General features: G+C 38.9%; 1 protein-coding gene across 1 annotated transcript; it reads right to left on the bottom strand.

The window, feature by feature from the left end:
* Positions 1–1142: 1142 nt before the first annotated feature.
* On the bottom strand, positions 1143–1706 carry TUSC1 (tumor suppressor candidate 1). Its single transcript, XM_088534668.1, has one exon. It carries the CDS (start codon positions 1704–1706, stop codon positions 1143–1145), a length of 564 nt encoding a protein of 187 aa, XP_088390794.1.
* Between the last annotated feature and the right edge of the window lie 14731 nt (positions 1707–16437).

The following is a 16437-nucleotide window of genomic DNA, read 5'->3' as shown; positions in this document are numbered from 1 at the left end:
GAAGCTATTAAAATAAACAGTGTCAGTCCTGATCCTACCCATTGTCACTCCCCAGCACTTATCAGCTTAAGCATTTCTGAGAGCATGTCCTCATTTACAGCAAACAAAACAAAAAGACCAAGTAATGCGCAACACTCAAACTTCTCAAAGGGAGATTTAACTTCACAGACTCGGAGTCTTTTACATTTTCAGACTGCATTTATTTGATCCAAAAAAAGATGTGATGACTTAAGTTTAACAAGATCTGTACCACTTTATGATTAAAGACTTATGTTGACATTATACAAAGGAATAACAACTTGATTTTCAAAGGTTTTGCTCCAAGATACTTCAATAAGAAGGATTATATGTTTTATGTTACAGTAACTATCATCACATCCCTGAGCCAAAGGATTTATTCCCAAACCTGAAGGAAAGGATCTGAAACCTGAGACACCAGACAGCTTGCAAATGTTAAAAACTGAGGAAATGTCACAAAAGCAACTGAATCCTCAGTTTTTTTTTTTACAAGGCTTGATCTCAGATATACAGACATATATATATATGCTTATCCCCAAGGAAGAAAGGTCTGAAAATGTTCCTCACACTGCAAGGAAGACCGTTATGAAATCATAAGGGTCATTTCACCTGCGATACCCAAATAACTGCCTGCCACCAGCCACATTTACAGACAACCACATGGTGTGTCGGGTTTTTATTTAGTTTCTCCATTTTTTTACGGGGGGCAAGTGCTGAAATCAAACCCCAAAAACCCAAGTGACAGCGAGCAAGGCCTGCCAGCCCCATCATGGAAAAAGCCTTTCCATAGTCCTGGTCCCAGTGGTTCAGTGCTGCATTCGGGGCGGGGGGCAGACAATTTCCTCCCGAGCTGGGCCAGAAGCGAGCAGGTGACCCAAGAGATTGTCCAGGGCCGACTTGTGAGAGTCGCTGCGTCCATCACGGCCTACGTTGATGGCACAGAGCAGGCTGCCAATTCACAGCACGGCCCTGCTGAGGATGCTACAAGGCCCAGTGCTGGGAGACGACCTGGGGCCCGCTCCGCACCCGGGCTGGTGGCAACGGCCTACCCCGCGGGCCGCGTTGGGACAAGTCGGGCAGCGCCTCCGCAAACGGCGCGGCTACACGGGCTGCGCCAGGCCCGTCTACTCCGGCGGCTGCTCGGCGGACGGCTCCCCCTCCTCCTCCAGCAGCAGCTCCTGCAGCTCCCTGTCGTCCAGCCCGGCGGCGTCGCGGCAGCGGCGCAGGAGGTGAACGGCGTGGCGATGCTTCTCCCGCAGCCGCCGCAGCTGCTCGCGCAGGACCACGGCGCCGCCGCCCGCCGCGGCGGCGGGGACAGCGGCAGCAGCAGCAGGGCGCTCGGCGGAGCCGGACCCGTGCAGGGTCTGTCGGAAGAAGCTGCGGTTCTCGCGGCGCAGGCGGCGGTTCTCGAGGCGCAGGCGCGTGTTCTCGAGGCGCAGCCGCGCGTTGTGCCGCTCGCGCTCCTCGCGCTGCTGCACCGCCTCGCTGTGGCTGGCCGCCAGGTCGGCGTAGCGCTCCGCCAGCTGCTGCAGCGAGCCCCGCGACTCGCCCCGCCACCCGCCGCCGCCGCCGCTGCGCCACCCGCCGCCCTGCTCGGCCTCGGCCTCCCCGCCGCCCGCCGCCGCCGCGCCGCGGCTCCGCCACGCCGAGCCGTTGCAGCGCCGGTCCTCGGCGCGCGTGCGCCTCATCCGTGCCGCTCCCGCTCCCGCGCCGGCTCGGCTCGGCCCGGCCCGGCCCGGCCCGGCCCGCCCCGCCGCTGCCGCCGCCGCTGTCGCCGCGCCGGGAGGGCGGAGCGCGGCGCCCGCCGCGGCTCTATGCAAATAGCGGGGCGGGGCCGCCGCGCGCGCGGGAGGGCGCTGAGGGCGGCCGACATTTTGGGGAGAGGCGGAGCGGTCTCGGCATCCCCCGGTCATGGCGGTTCGGGGCCGCCCTCGCCCCCCCGCGCTCCAGTGCTGCTCGTTTGGCGCCTGGGAAAGGCGGTGCCATCCCAGCCCTTAGGCCTCCCGGAGAGGAATGGGCCTCGGCCCCTCTAGGGAGCAGTACCTGCTGACAAATAGGCGGAGAATAATGTAATAATTCAGTTATACCGACTGAAATAAAATGGTCTGATGCTTGTTATTAGTCAGTTTTTACTCTTGCTGCTTTAGAAATCTATAGACATACCTGTTAGCAACATACCTTTAGGTGTTTTCCTTGAACTAATATATGGGATGCTGTTTCCCATCCAGCAGAGTGATGGGACTCCTCTGCGCACATTAATGTGAGCTCAGCATAATCTTAAGAAATGGGTCGAATATAATGTAAATCTGGGCCTTTAGATGTTTTGGTAGACCTGTATTGCACACGTCATGGATTTGTGCTATGACACAAAATTCATTTCATTTTTCATTTTTTTCATGTATATTCACTGAACGCCAGCAATTATGCATGTGTTTAAATACACTGAAGTTCATGAGTTAGATTCCTGTAACAAGGATGCTCACGTGTCAGAAGTGAATTTATTGAACTTCAGATTCACCAAGCTATTAAACACTGAATCTTGGATAAGGGTAATAAAAATGAAGTATTAGGGAAGGAAGATGTCTCAGCATGGGCAAGCTTTGGTAGTAATGTACAGTCGCACTCGTCAGCATGGATGCTGAGATTTCTCTGGTTATTTTCTTCTCTTCACTGTATCTTCCACACTCAAAAATTTTACATTCGCAGAGCACCAGGTGAAGCTGGCGCTATTTAAACAGTAATGACATAGTAGGGACAAATACAGTGACTTTTTTATTAGAGGCCTACCTTTATTAAGTGTTGCTAAATGTCCTCAGTTGCTGTGTGAAGGAGATAATATTAGTGGGCTGCCAGTTGCGATTGGTTAGGCAGTCTATCCTGACTGCCCAGAGAAAAGCATCTAAGTAAATATCTGACAAGGAAAGTTGTTGGTGCCCTTTACCTCTTATGACATTGAATTTTTGTTTTCGAAATGAACATTGTAAGAGACTGTTACGGATTGTGTTTGTCTCGACGTGGTTGACACACTATCTACCTGAGCAATGTCCTGGTATCTTGTCTCTGGGAAGACCAGCTCAAGGCCCCAAACAAGGACATGATCTCTCCCCATTTACACTTCTTAATCCCAGTATCTTGTCTCTGGTAAGACTATAATATCAGCTATCTACTTGGCCTCAGCATGCTGTCTCTGTGAAGATCAACTTGAGACCTGACTCAGCAGTGCCCACCAGAGCAGCTCGCCTTCCAATTGGGTGAAGAGGAACATCAAAGCACACGGCGCATGTAACACAAACAACATGTACCAGAAAACTTCAAGAAAGTGGGAGAACTCTTTCAGAAGGGGAGCACGAATTCCCCCATCACCAGGGGCAGAACATGTGCAGCCTTCTTCCCCCGTCACCTGCACCGAAATGCAAGGCTTGTTTACCTGAACATCACCTGCACTGAGGCACCTGTAGCTGCACTGAAGTGGAGCCAGAGACACTTAGCCAGACTGGTGGTGGTAGCTATAATCTTGTTGCATCTCTTCCACTTGCTTGCTTTCTTTTTCCCTTCTTCTGTCTGTGCTATCGTGCTTATGAGAATAAAGCTAACAAAGCTGTATGAGAATAAAGCTAACAAGGTTGTATAGCATTTGACCCCGTTTGTGTCTTAATCTCGCTCTTGGGATCATATCAAAACCTCCCCCGACACTGGATCAGGACAAACATAATTTAAGCAATTCAGGAGTTTGTGTGGTTATTGAGGGACTTTATTCTTTGTAGATTTTAGGGAACTGAATCAAACAGTTATGTCTGACCTGAGCTTATTTCCATTGGGCTCCTATCTATCTGTCTGTATGTCTGTATGTCTGTCTGTCTGTCTGTCTATCTATTTATTTTCTGCTATTTGGAGCCCTTTTCTTAGGATTCTAACCTTTGGGGAAGTTCCACTGAGTCTACTCCACTGCATGCTTTCCCCTGAAGTGCCACTCCAGGAATTAAGAGACATTGTTTCACTACCTTTTTTTTTTTTTTTCTCTCTCTTTTTTTTTTCCTTTTGCAGGATTTTGTTTCTGTTACACAGTACAGGAGGTTGCTGTTGTAACATGGCATTCAGGCTCGATACACACGCAAAGCTCTGTAGGGCTGGGGTTGTACCTTACAGTGCACAGTAATCAGTGACAGCAGTAAGCCTAGAAATACCATACAGCATATTGTATACTAAGGTGCTATGTGGCTGCAGAATAGCTGGATTCAGTGATCTCAGGTCTTCAGCGATGGATTGAGCTGTGTTTTCATGTAGTTTTCATGTGTATTAACACCACAGGAGTTTCTAGGGCTCTTATTCTGAATTTTCTGAAAGGAAGTAAAGATTATGTGGTAGAAAAATTTCTAATTTTCTCAGCGCAAAGGAACCTTTCCTGATTACCCATCCATCCTCCTTAGGTAGGGTGCTTCCCAAGCCATCTGATGATATATAAAATGCTAGCATTAACTGCATTGCTAATTAGATTTTAGCAGACAGTATGCGGTAAAATCTTAGTATTTGAGCTGTGGGAAATGATGGTAGGGAAAGGATTTACAGAGGGACAGAAACTAAAAAAAGAAAAAATCAAGGGCTGAAAAGCAGCACAGGTAGGAGAATAACTCCAGGGAAGAAGAAACAGAAATAGCGATGAATTTAAAGAGGAACATGTTTCCAAACCTGAGCAAGACTGAAAGAAGCGATGTGATAGTTAATAAATGATAACTAAAATATGTAGTTACAATATAACGGCTTGTTCAGCCTTTGATCTTTCTGCCAATATTACAGAGAATTTCAGTGTGGGCTGCGATACTTCCATCTGCATTTATGCTGTAGTGAGTGGTTCGCCATAAAGATAAAACCTGGCCTACCAAGAATGAGATTTGAGAAAAGTATTACTGATGGACTGCATCAACAATATACTAATGAACCTGTCAACAATGCAGGAAGATGCAGACCAGGCTGTGGGTCTTTTTAGGTGTTGGAGGAAAGATCTTTGGTGAGATCTGGTTTTGCAGAAGAGTTGAACTTTTTTTTTTCCAGTTGTGAGGGATTTGGAGTGATCCTTCCAGATAACATCTATCTTCAGTTTTCAGTGCAATAGCATGAGGTGAGGTAAAATGGGGCTAAGGAGAAATCCTTAACAACAAAACAGATAGAATACTGAAAGTCTTGCTGCTGACCCTTTTAACTGATATTCATAAATGTCTATATTTATGCAATGCATTTAATTTATGCAATCAAGGGGAAATTGAATCAATAATTTTAGCTTGAATCAAAAAAGGCAAAACTTGGATATTCTCAGCAGTCATGCATACCAAACAATCCAGTGGTGAATAACAAGTCCCTACATTTTTCCTTCTTTACTGATATAAAGGAGGAATAGTGTTGTCAAAGTCAAAGGAATTACACTAACGCCAACCTGGCGTAAATGAGATAAATATTTTAAAGATTAACATATTAAAGATTTGCAGTACAATATTGAGAAGAAGAGAGTTTGGAATCTTTTTTTTTTTTTTTTTTTTTTTTTTTTTTTTTGCACGCTCGCCAACCTGCCTTAGGCATTGTGCTTAAGCTGTTATCGTTACTTGGCTGTTAGGAAGTGAGGCTTGTTGGAAGTTGTTATCCGCGTAAGAGCTGGCAGTCTGGTAATCACATAAACACTTTTTTTTTGGGGGGGAAGCTTTCTGACGATGGGATGACTGGCTTGGGAGGTGCTCACAGGGATATTTGCTACTTAGCTGCCTTGCTGGTCTTTACTTAGCGGACCTGTGGTCTCACTTGCTGCTTTCGTATACTTTAATCCATTAATACACTGAAAAGCATTATGAAGTGCAAACTGAGTTCTGTGGCCTAATATTTTTTCAGTGCTATCATCAGATGCTGTTTATTACTCCTAAATAGACTTAAGACTGTTATCAGCAGTTATCAGCAGTTATCAGCACTTGACAATATGAATATGACCTTAACAAAATAATTAGTGAAGAGGTAAGAATAGTAGGAGTGATTGACTGCATTTATTTATAGTCTGGATATGGGCAGACATATTAAAAGCCAAGTAGCAGCATCTTTCTTTGATAGCACCAAAAAAGAATGGTCTTTTTTAAAATAGACCTGTGCATGCATTAGTAGAAAGGAAAGGGAGTATGGTTCATGAGTTAAAGTCTGTTGCATTAAAGTCAATTAAAACCTCACCATGTTACAAAAAAAAAAAAAATCCCTTTCAGATTTTTTTTTTTCGCAAAAATTAGGCCTATATTGTAAGAAAAAGTACTGGTTATAAATTCAAGCAGAGGTGTGCTTAAACTATTTAAGAAAGCCTTTGTGTACAGGTTTTGTGTATGTGAGTGTACTTTTGTGTGTGTAAGAGGAAGTAAACAGAATTTCATATTCTGGGATTGAGATGCACTACAAGCTTTTAGGTGTGTAGGTCAGACCCTCAGTCTTTGTTTGGAGTAAGCGGCCTCTGAGTCTGTAGGAGGTTCAGCTAATTGCATAGGTAGAATAAACTATGGCTCAAACATGAACATTAATTGATCTTATTTGATGAGATAGGTAAGGATTATGAGTCAAAAATAAACCACTGAATTATTTTTAAGTGATAGAGATACTAATAAAAAAAAAAGGAAAACTGAGTTTCAAGTTGGACATTTAAAATTTGAGCAAGGCTGGACAGCTGATACAATGCATGAGGTAAGTTGCTTGCGTTTAGTATGGCTAATAACTTTAATCTATGCCAGAAAAAGCCTTATACATTCAGAGAATGGAAATTATTTTAAGAGATGTTTCTCATGGGTAAAACTATCTGTCAACAGTTGGTGTTCAGTGAAGAATTTGGCTTCATGAGAATACTGTTGTACAGAATTTTGGTCATTCATATGTTCCGGCAGAAATGTGGAGAATAAATCTTGAAATCTGGCGCAGGACTTTCAAAACAAAAGATTTTAGGGATGTGAACATACATCAGATCCCATTCATATTCTGAATCTTGCTTATTTTCCATTTATGGGTAATAAAGAGAATTAAATCCTTTGGAGCATGTTCCATTTCACAGGAATGCAAGTGTCTAAAATAGGAAAGATCAATACTAGACATAGTTTTTCCTTGTTATTGACTGTTAAGGAAGTCTGAGTTTTATCTCCATTTTAGACCTCCAACCCATCCTCAGAGCAGAAATGAGCAAAAATGCAAAATGTGAACCTGTAGAAAAAGATGAAACTAGAGCAAAGAAAAACTATGAGAAGTTATGATAGCTTCTACTCTTTGTTTCACTCTATTTTACACTTCCATTAGGAGAAGCCATTCAGGTCTAAGAGATATAAGTAGGATGTAGTGGCAGGTTCAGAGAGTAAAGTAGCAGGTTGAAAAATGACATCCAAAGGGAGTGACGCATCAAAAATGAAATAAAAAGCACTGAGAAAGTATCCTGATAGCACAAACTTAGGCTTTCACTAGTCCACTGTCTTTTTTTTTTCTTAATTTGGTTGCAGCAGATTCTATAATGACAAGAAAATTAAATTCATTTAAAGAATTACTACTGATAATTGTAAAAAGTGAAACAGATTTCAATGTAAACTCCCTTAACCATTCTGTTAAGATTATAGCTTTGTGCATGGCTAAATATTTACCCAGAAATCGTTTGTGGTAAAGTGAAACATAGCCATGCACAGTTACCATGAAGTAACATGGATGGTTTCTACCTTAGCCTCATGATCAAAGAAGAATGGATTTATACCAATAAGTATACCAACATATATACCAACCAAACCAACAAAAATAAAAGTATATCCAAACAGAAATAATCAATACCAAAGACAATCACTGAAAGACAGCAATGTATGTGAATATACTCCATTAAATGGTGTATGGAAGAGCTAGATTCCTTAATTTGACTCCTACTCAGGAAAACCAAAATTTATGCATACTTCAAAAATAGAGAAAACAACTAGGTTGACTTCATCATTAGCTTTCCTCCCAGCTAGAACATTTTATTTGGACTAAAAAGGTAAATACAAAAGAGAAATTTATTCGATGAACATTTGGAAATTTCAAAGAATGTGCAAGTAATGGCATTAACCAGCTACATAAGGTCACCAGTTTATTTGTATATAGCTACAGGACAGGGCAGAAAGTAAAGGATAATGTGGTGGCTTTGACCTTCTCTGTCCAAAGTACCCATAATCATTATTTTAAAATCAATGGCTCAAGTCTTTAAATTTGAAGTAAGTTAACAGAAATGATACCTGAATTATGTGTTCTATGATATTATATTTTCAGGACATACACTAGCTTAGAAGCAAAACTTTTGTATAACAGATTAAAGGGAAGGAAATATTTTTTTATAGCAGCAAAATTTCAAATACTGCCTCTTCTAAATAGCTGCTATGCACAGATCATGTTTGCCATCAGACTCAGGGGCTGCACAGGAATATAGATGATATTAGAACAAATATTTTCTTATAAGAAGAAAGAAAGATTTGTTCATAGTGTAAATAATTGCCCCATGACCTCTGAGTTTATCTTCTAGGTCTTTGATTTACAGTTTTGATATTCTTGATGGTGTTGCTAATGTTGTAATTGCTAAGGAAATGCAAATCAAAGGCCTGTGTAATTGGTTCCCAAATAACACTTTTTTTTTTTTTTTTTGTGCCTCTGGCCTTCACACCTTCAGAATCACTCTCATAAACACTGTGGGAAAGACCTAACTAACTTTGACAGCGGATTTGTCAACAGATGTTCCTATTCATATTAGCAGGTCACTGCCCATAAGAACTGTCCGACTGGCCATTGCTCTGTTCTCTTTAGCACAAAATAATAGGTTTCTATGTACTGCATCGGAAACGGAAAGTTCAAACCCATGTAGTTTCTAGCTGTTCAGAGATGATGAAGTACACTGGTGTCCTTGCATGGAGGGGTTGGACTATATCATCTCTAGTGGTCCCTTGCAACCTCAACCATTCTGTGATTCTGTGATCAACATCATAACAGGCATCACTATGCTGTCCCCAGGTCTCAGGGTGTCTTCATTCTGTTTCTATACATTTATTTCAACAATTGAAATTAAGAAAGAGTTAAAAGAAGAAAAATACTGAGCCAAAAGAAATGATGTTTAAAAGTTTGAAAGATAATAATGGAGACTATCAATTAATAGTCAATGGGCATTGTCTATCTAACTTCTGTGCATCTTTAACTATCAGAAGGATTTATGACAACAAACATCCTTTCAAACAACCTTTCTGCTTGTGAAGCCTCTGGTAAAAAGTTAGTTTCAGCTTGCTAAGATTGTTTAAATTATATAATATCCAGAAATCTCTGTCATGTTTGCTATTTTCTTATAGTATCAATAAAATAAAATAAAATAAAATAAAATAAAATAAAATAAAATAAAATAAAATAAAATAAAATAAAATAAAATAAACAAGGAAGCAAACTCCACTGAAGAATTCTTTTGGGAGAAAGAGATAGTTCTAAAGTATATCCCTCATAAAGTAATCTAGTTCTAAGGAGAATTCGAAGTTAGGAACATTAACAGCCATCGTAGCCTGTGTACATCATGGACTATGAAATACACCTAATGCTGCTATCACTGAATTTTATTTTAGAAAAAAACTGCAATTGGAGCCCTCTTGCTTGATATTTCAGCTTCTTACATATAAAAGAAAGCAAAGTTTGGACATTCTTTGCTCCTTTGTGACAGGGTAGATGGAGATGCAAAATGTATATGACAAGCCAAGTCATAACAGATTCTCAGCTGTTTTATCTGATCATTGGTTATCTACAGAACATAACTTACAGGGCAAAATTATCCTTTGAGTGAACTTTGAAAATAAGATAGTTTCCTTCATTTTGTCTTGTTTTCCTTATTTTTTCTGCCTCATCCCCAGCGTCACAACAAATGGGCACATTGTTCAAAGGTGAGACATAGGCAGCTGCTTGTAGGGTTAAAGGCAGCTTCTCAACTATCAAACACCTGATACTTTACATTCTAATAATTATTAGGATTAAGAAACAATTTATCCGGATTAAGAATCATTTTTTGTCTCTTTTTTTTTACTTTCAAATTAATATAGATGTAACTAATCTACCATACATATATCATGATAACATAAGACTTTAAGTGTGCATACACCAGTTATCCAACAAAGGCCAATCTATGTTATACTGTTCAGAACTGTATATAATATCTCCTGGAGACCATGGGAGTCTCTATTTTGTCACACAGGAAACAACTGAAGACTAACAAGGGCACCTATTACTCGGAATACCAAACACAGCTAGTAATGGTACATGGGTATTTCTAGTCTTTAAGATTTATTTCCTTATATTTAAAATTTAAGGTTCTGCTTTAACAAAAGTTTTCTTTGAATAATATTTAAAGATAAGAGAGATAAGGAGGTAATGTTTAAAAATGATAGTAAACTTGACTCATTTTTTTCTAGGAAATACTATTTTAAAATAGAGTTTTGAATTCTGTGACACATGTAATGGCAGTTAATTTTAAACTACTTATTTTTTTCTTCTTTAATTTCAGGGTAATTATCAAATTCTTACACAGATTTTGAAGGAGGAGGTCCATTATTGTAGCACTACTATAAACAACTTAAAGCGAGCATGGATGTTTTTGTGCATGTATGTATATATATTTTAGGCATGTGACCCTCAAGGTGGGAAAAGGACAACTGGATGCTGGTGTTGAGAGATAGTCAAGACATATGAGAGATTAAACAATGCAGATTTAATTAAGGACTTACAGTCCAAGCTGCACAAGGAGACCCAAGAACTGGATGGTTGGTATGAGGCTGTTGGTACGAGGCTGCTGACAAGGTCAGGACTTGCTCTGTGTATCCTCAGGGACCTTTGCAGTATTTCCTCATCTCAGCTAGGTTAACACTGAGAAGCTGCTAGCTGGGAAGCAGCTAGGTGTTGCTGACAAAAAAAAACATGTATGCCTGGCTCCAGCCACCTGACTTCTCGCCAGACCTTCAGTGGCGTATTCTCACTGTATTACACGTAAAGTCAGTCCTGATCTTCAACAAATCAGGCCAGAAGAACTTCATTTTTATAATGAATTTGATAACTATTCAAATAAAATAAGCAAGTCAGGTATAGCTCCACTTCAGCTGTAAACATCAGTGCTGGTATTTCTCATATACATTTATTGGTTTATTTTTTCTTCTTTTTTCCATCCTTTTGTAATAGACCAGTCCTTCCCTGTATATCTTAACTACAGGCACTCAGGACTCAGATATATCTGAAACTGTGGAAGATCATGGAGTAGTGTAATCACATAGTGTCAGAAGTATTAGGAGAGCTCCAAACATGTAAATACAGAAGTACTCATTGTAGATTTCCCAGTGAAATTCAAAGAAGCTTTTCCTGAGTGTGGCATCCCTAAAATAAAATTTATCTGAAGTATTTTTTATTTTTCATCTCTCACTTGTGATGAGTGTGATTTCTGCAATTTGAACTTCCTTCTTTTTCCTTATGGCAATTAACCTTCTGAACTTCATCAGGTGTCTGTCTATGAAGAGACTATGCAATAGAGTAGTCATACAGAAATTAATACTGTAAGTGTGAACCTTTTTCTTTCATTGCCTGGAGAAGAGAAGGTTGAGAGGCAAATCTTATCAATATGTATAAATACACGAGGGGAGAATGTAAAGAGGATGGGCCCAAACTCTTCTCGTGGTGTCCTGCAACAGGACAAGGGGTAATGGTTACAAATTGAAATACAAGAAGTTTCATCTCCATATGAGGAAGAACTTCTTCCCTGTGAGGGTGCCAGAGCCCTGGCACAGGCTGCCCAGGGAGGTTGTGGAGTCTCCTTCTCTGGAGATCTTCCAAACCTGCCTGGATGCCACCCTGTGCCACGTGCTCTGAGTGTCCCTGCTGGAGCAGGGAGTTGGACTTTATATCTCTAGAGGTCCCTTCCAACCTCAACTATTCTGTGATTCTGTATTCATCATATCTGATCATATGGGTTATTGGAGGAGTGGATGATCCCTTTGAACTTCATTTATTTACACCTATAGTTCTGTGTTAGCTTCTTGTCTTTAAATGACAAATTTAATGGGAAATTGTACCTTTATTTTGTTAATGCTTTACCACCTAACAGTGTATTTCTTCTACAAAGATTCCTGAATGTGCTCAAACCTCTTTGTGAGTTTGATAACTTTACATTAATGGAAAAATTGGATACTCTTGGCAAGCTTCCTGCAAGAGTTCAACAAGAAGATGTTCTATTGACATGAAATACTACAGATGAGAAAGTATTGAAAACAAAACAAGACAAATAAGCAGACAAACAAAAAACCTACGTGTAATTAAAGGAATAACTTGTTCTGCTGGAAATACTAGTTGCAAATGCTAGCAACATTTCTGGAATGGACGCTTAAGGCCAATATGTTGCCCATATGTTACATATAGATGTGTAGATATAATTCTGTTCTTGCACATATCTTGTGCCTGAAACAAAATTTGAGAAAACAAATAAAAAGGAAGAGTATGATCATGCTAATTTCAAATGAAGCATCTAAGAAGTATGGTTTACCTCAACTTTCTGTTCCTCAGGAAAATAGAATAAACCAGATAGGAAGCTATCCAGGTAACTGGAAAGATTCCTTGTATATAAGATGACATCTTCAGAAAAGTTAGTTCAGCTGTTGAAAATTACAACAGAAGTAAGGGAATGGTTTAAAGAACCTCACATAAAAATGATAGCCTGATGATTCCAGTACTTCTGTACTAGATATAGTACAGACCTTCTGATTAATCTATCATTATCTTAATATCTATAGCAGCTATATTATTAATATATGCTATTTGTGTTATTCAGCCTAAATTTGGAAAACTCTCTGACTTTTAAACAAATTCTGAAGAGAAGCCCATGCCAGTGTTTCATCTGAATACAAATCTCCATTTACATATATGGTAAATTGGATGAATGCTAAAAAGAGAATTTATAACAACTGGCACAGACGAGGCACAATGGCCATAAAGCCTGACATTACAAAGTTTACATTTTACAAAATGTTTAATGGCATGATGGAGAAAATCTTGCCTAAACAATCCTTTAAGATAACCTTATTTCTAGAGCTGTTCAAAACTGGGAGTCTATTCTTAGCTTAGTTTGGAATGAGACCACAAAAATAATGTGGTGCTGTCTGAATCATAGAATAGCATCACGTTGTGACCACAAGTTGAAAAAAAAAAGTCTAATAAATCCTATAAGTCAAGTATTATTCTAAAGAACTGGAAAAATGGCAAGTATTTTCTAACTATTGAAATTAAAAACACACTTAACAGGTGTTTTAAAGAGTTACAAGTCTGCAAGAGGAACATATAATGAGCAATTTTGTTGAAAAGTAAAGCACTCCTCAAAATCTTCCACTCTATAACTTGATTCTCTCATTATTAAAGATTTGTTGATGTTTTTATCTTAATTTTAGCTAACTATTTTATGGACTGGAAGTTCTTCCGTATATTCTCGTGATTTGTCAGGCAGATGACACACGATCTGTCTCATCATTTGGAACAAGGTCCCTAAATATACAGTAGGTAGAATAAACCTTTTAGGAAGTGCTCACACTGCTAGCTCAAAATATAAATAATTGTAAAAATATATTGGCCTTTCCAAAGAATTTGGAGTTCAAGTTAAATTTCACACAGAATGATTAAGGTTGGAAGGGACCTATAGAGATCATCTAGTCCAACCCCTCTGCCTAAGCAGGGACACCCAGGGCACAATTTCTCAACAGATGCTTCTCTTCTAGGATAGTTGGTATATTTCTGTGTGTTAGGAAGTTCATTGTTTGATATATTCCTGTTCTACATTGAATAATGACATTGTTAGGATGGAATCTACTGTCTTCCTCAAAAAAAAAAGAAGTTGCCCACTTTTTGGATGAAGCATTTTACTTACATTCTTTCAGAATTTCTTATAAAATTGTAGATTGCAGAAATACATGTAAACCAAAATTTTGTAATCGAGGATTCATTTCTAAGATCTTAAGGATAAGTATTAACTTCTGATTTGTAAAGTTTGCAAATTTTCATAATAACTGGGGGCCTGGTGCCATAAAATAGCTGTGTCTAAGCCTTCCTAAGAAAAGCATATTGAAGCATTCAAGGAAAAAACGGTTCTTCTATTTTTATTCTAGTTTTAAGAATAGTATAATGTTAATAATGAATCAGGATTATTTTTGACCAATCAATCATTCCAAAACAAACTCCTAAGTTCAGTGCCTTTGAATGTGTGATCAGAAATGCTGTTCAGGTTTTTGATCAGTACAGAGGATTATGAGAATATTTCTTATTTTGCTTTTTGATATATTAAACAAAGAGATGTATAATATAGGTATTAAAAAGGGCTAGAGGACTGTGCTACTGAGACTGGAAAACCTATCTAAAATTCAACAAAGCAACAGCAAACAGAGGAAGAAAAACTCCCCCACCAGAAAGATGTGTAAATAACATTTTTTATGCTAGATTTAAAGGAGTTTCACAAATATTTTTATTAATGAAGCCTCATAGCCCCCAAATCCTCAAATTTTAAAGCTCTCTATAACTTTCTTTCCTGTTCATGGTGCTTTTGAGGAAATCAGCGGTCTATATTTGCTATGGATTGTGTTAGCTTCTTTGAGAAATTACCCAGAGGAAAACAATCACTATTTCTCGTGCATTAATCCAACAAGTCTAAAAATAAAATGTAGCAATGTCATGACTACTTTGTTTCTCCTTTGTTAGAGAATCAAGAATGCAAACATTCCTGTCTTCATGCTCTCTTGCTATCTGTGTGTCTTCTATTATTGTGCAAATTGCATTACCCAGAGATGATGTTATACACTATCCTACTTCTTTTAATTATATATAATAAACATTATTTTTGAGATATGTCTGAACCATTATAGAAGAAAACATTTGGAAAAATAGGGAGCAATAAAGAAAGAAAGAAAGTAAAGAGGAAAGAAGGAATGACCTAGCTTGAGTATTAAACAGTTCTGTCTGCTAGAGAGTAAGAGAGAAACATAAGGAAATAGTGACTCATCCAGATAGGCAGAATATAAGGATAGATATTCAAATAATAAAATCTTTGGTGGCCTGACTTTCTGTTACACCTACTGTGAATCACTAATTTATTTATTTATTTTTAATAGAGTGTATCATTTCTGGTTCTATGAAAAGAATGTGGCAGTGTAAAATAGTCACAAGAAACTCAAGGAAAATATTTTTTCAGAACTATCTGCCACAGATAACATACTATTTCAATTTGGACATTATAGCTGGAAATTAAATTGAACAAAAATGGAAAAAAGTCTGAGTTCAGGATATCTAATTCAGGATCTGAAAGAATTAAAGGAACATATCTGAGATTTTTTTTTTCTTTGTAATGGAAATGCAGACTTTCAATATTCCTGAATATGTCTTAAGAATATGGTCTAATTAAAACAAATAAACAAAAACTGCTCCCCACCAAAAATGAACTACATAAAAATCTAGTATTCCTCATCCTAAAGTAAATCTCTGAAGTCTATGGAATTTCCTGGACAAGGAACAATCTTTGAGTTCTAGGCAGTATGGTCTAGAAAAACGATTAATTAGAGTGGATTACTTAACACAGGGTACACTACACTGGGAGATATAGTTCTTTCTTGACTATCAGGAGAGCCTAGAGAACTTTATCCTGTAGTATTGTTAGATTATCACATGACTGGAGTTGAGAAAGATTAATATTTTTCTCAAAATACCTGAATTCTAAGATGAACTTTTAAAAAGACTGTCTAAATGGAAATTAGTGAAGAGGTGTATGAAACTGTTGAAGTAACATGCTGTGATGCAATACTATCTCAACAGGAAGTTCACACAGCAACAAGAGTTGCTAGCAAAAAGAACCTTTTCTTCTCAGTCTTGTGCTGCCCAGTGTTCAGTTGTGCATCGTTATACCACTCATTTTCTACCTGAAGCAAGTGTCCTTTCATTTTCCATTCCTGTAGTTTGCAGAAAAACAAAACAAAACAGAAACCAGTGTCGTCAGGGCACTGACACTTGAGAATTTTGGTCTATTTCTTTCCTGTCCCTAAAAAGGGCCTTTCTATTCATGCTTAACAGAAAAAATGACACCACAGATGTACTTTCATGATTCAGTAAATAACTGGATTTAGCGGGGAAATGAAGATACCTTAGCAAGTTGTCTGTGTACATTTCAAACTGCTATTTATAAACAGAATTCAAATTCTCTTTTACCATGTCTCTTTACCACTTCAACAAATTCCTTTTCAATATGTAATTGTCTGTCACACACCTTTGTGCGTGCCTCTGTTCTCTGGGTACTAGGCAATGTTATCTACCCTGGACTAAGAAAAGCAGCAGCTTAAAAAAAAAGAAAAAAGAAAAGAAAAAGAAAAGTCAGCAGCT

This window comes from Tinamus guttatus, unplaced genomic scaffold, assembly GCF_059628265.1.
Source record: "Tinamus guttatus ecotype Peru unplaced genomic scaffold, ASM5962826v1 Tinamus_guttatus_pri_ptg000583l, whole genome shotgun sequence".
Classification (NCBI taxonomy): domain Eukaryota; kingdom Metazoa; phylum Chordata; class Aves; order Tinamiformes; family Tinamidae; genus Tinamus; species Tinamus guttatus.
This window is presented reverse-complemented; position numbering and strand designations above follow the sequence as displayed.

What these genes read in the sequence shown, in the direction of transcription:
- TUSC1 (XM_088534668.1), bottom strand. Translation starts at nt 1,706, where the DNA reads ATGAGGCGCACGCGCGCCGAGGACCGGCGCTGCAACGGCTCGGCGTGG.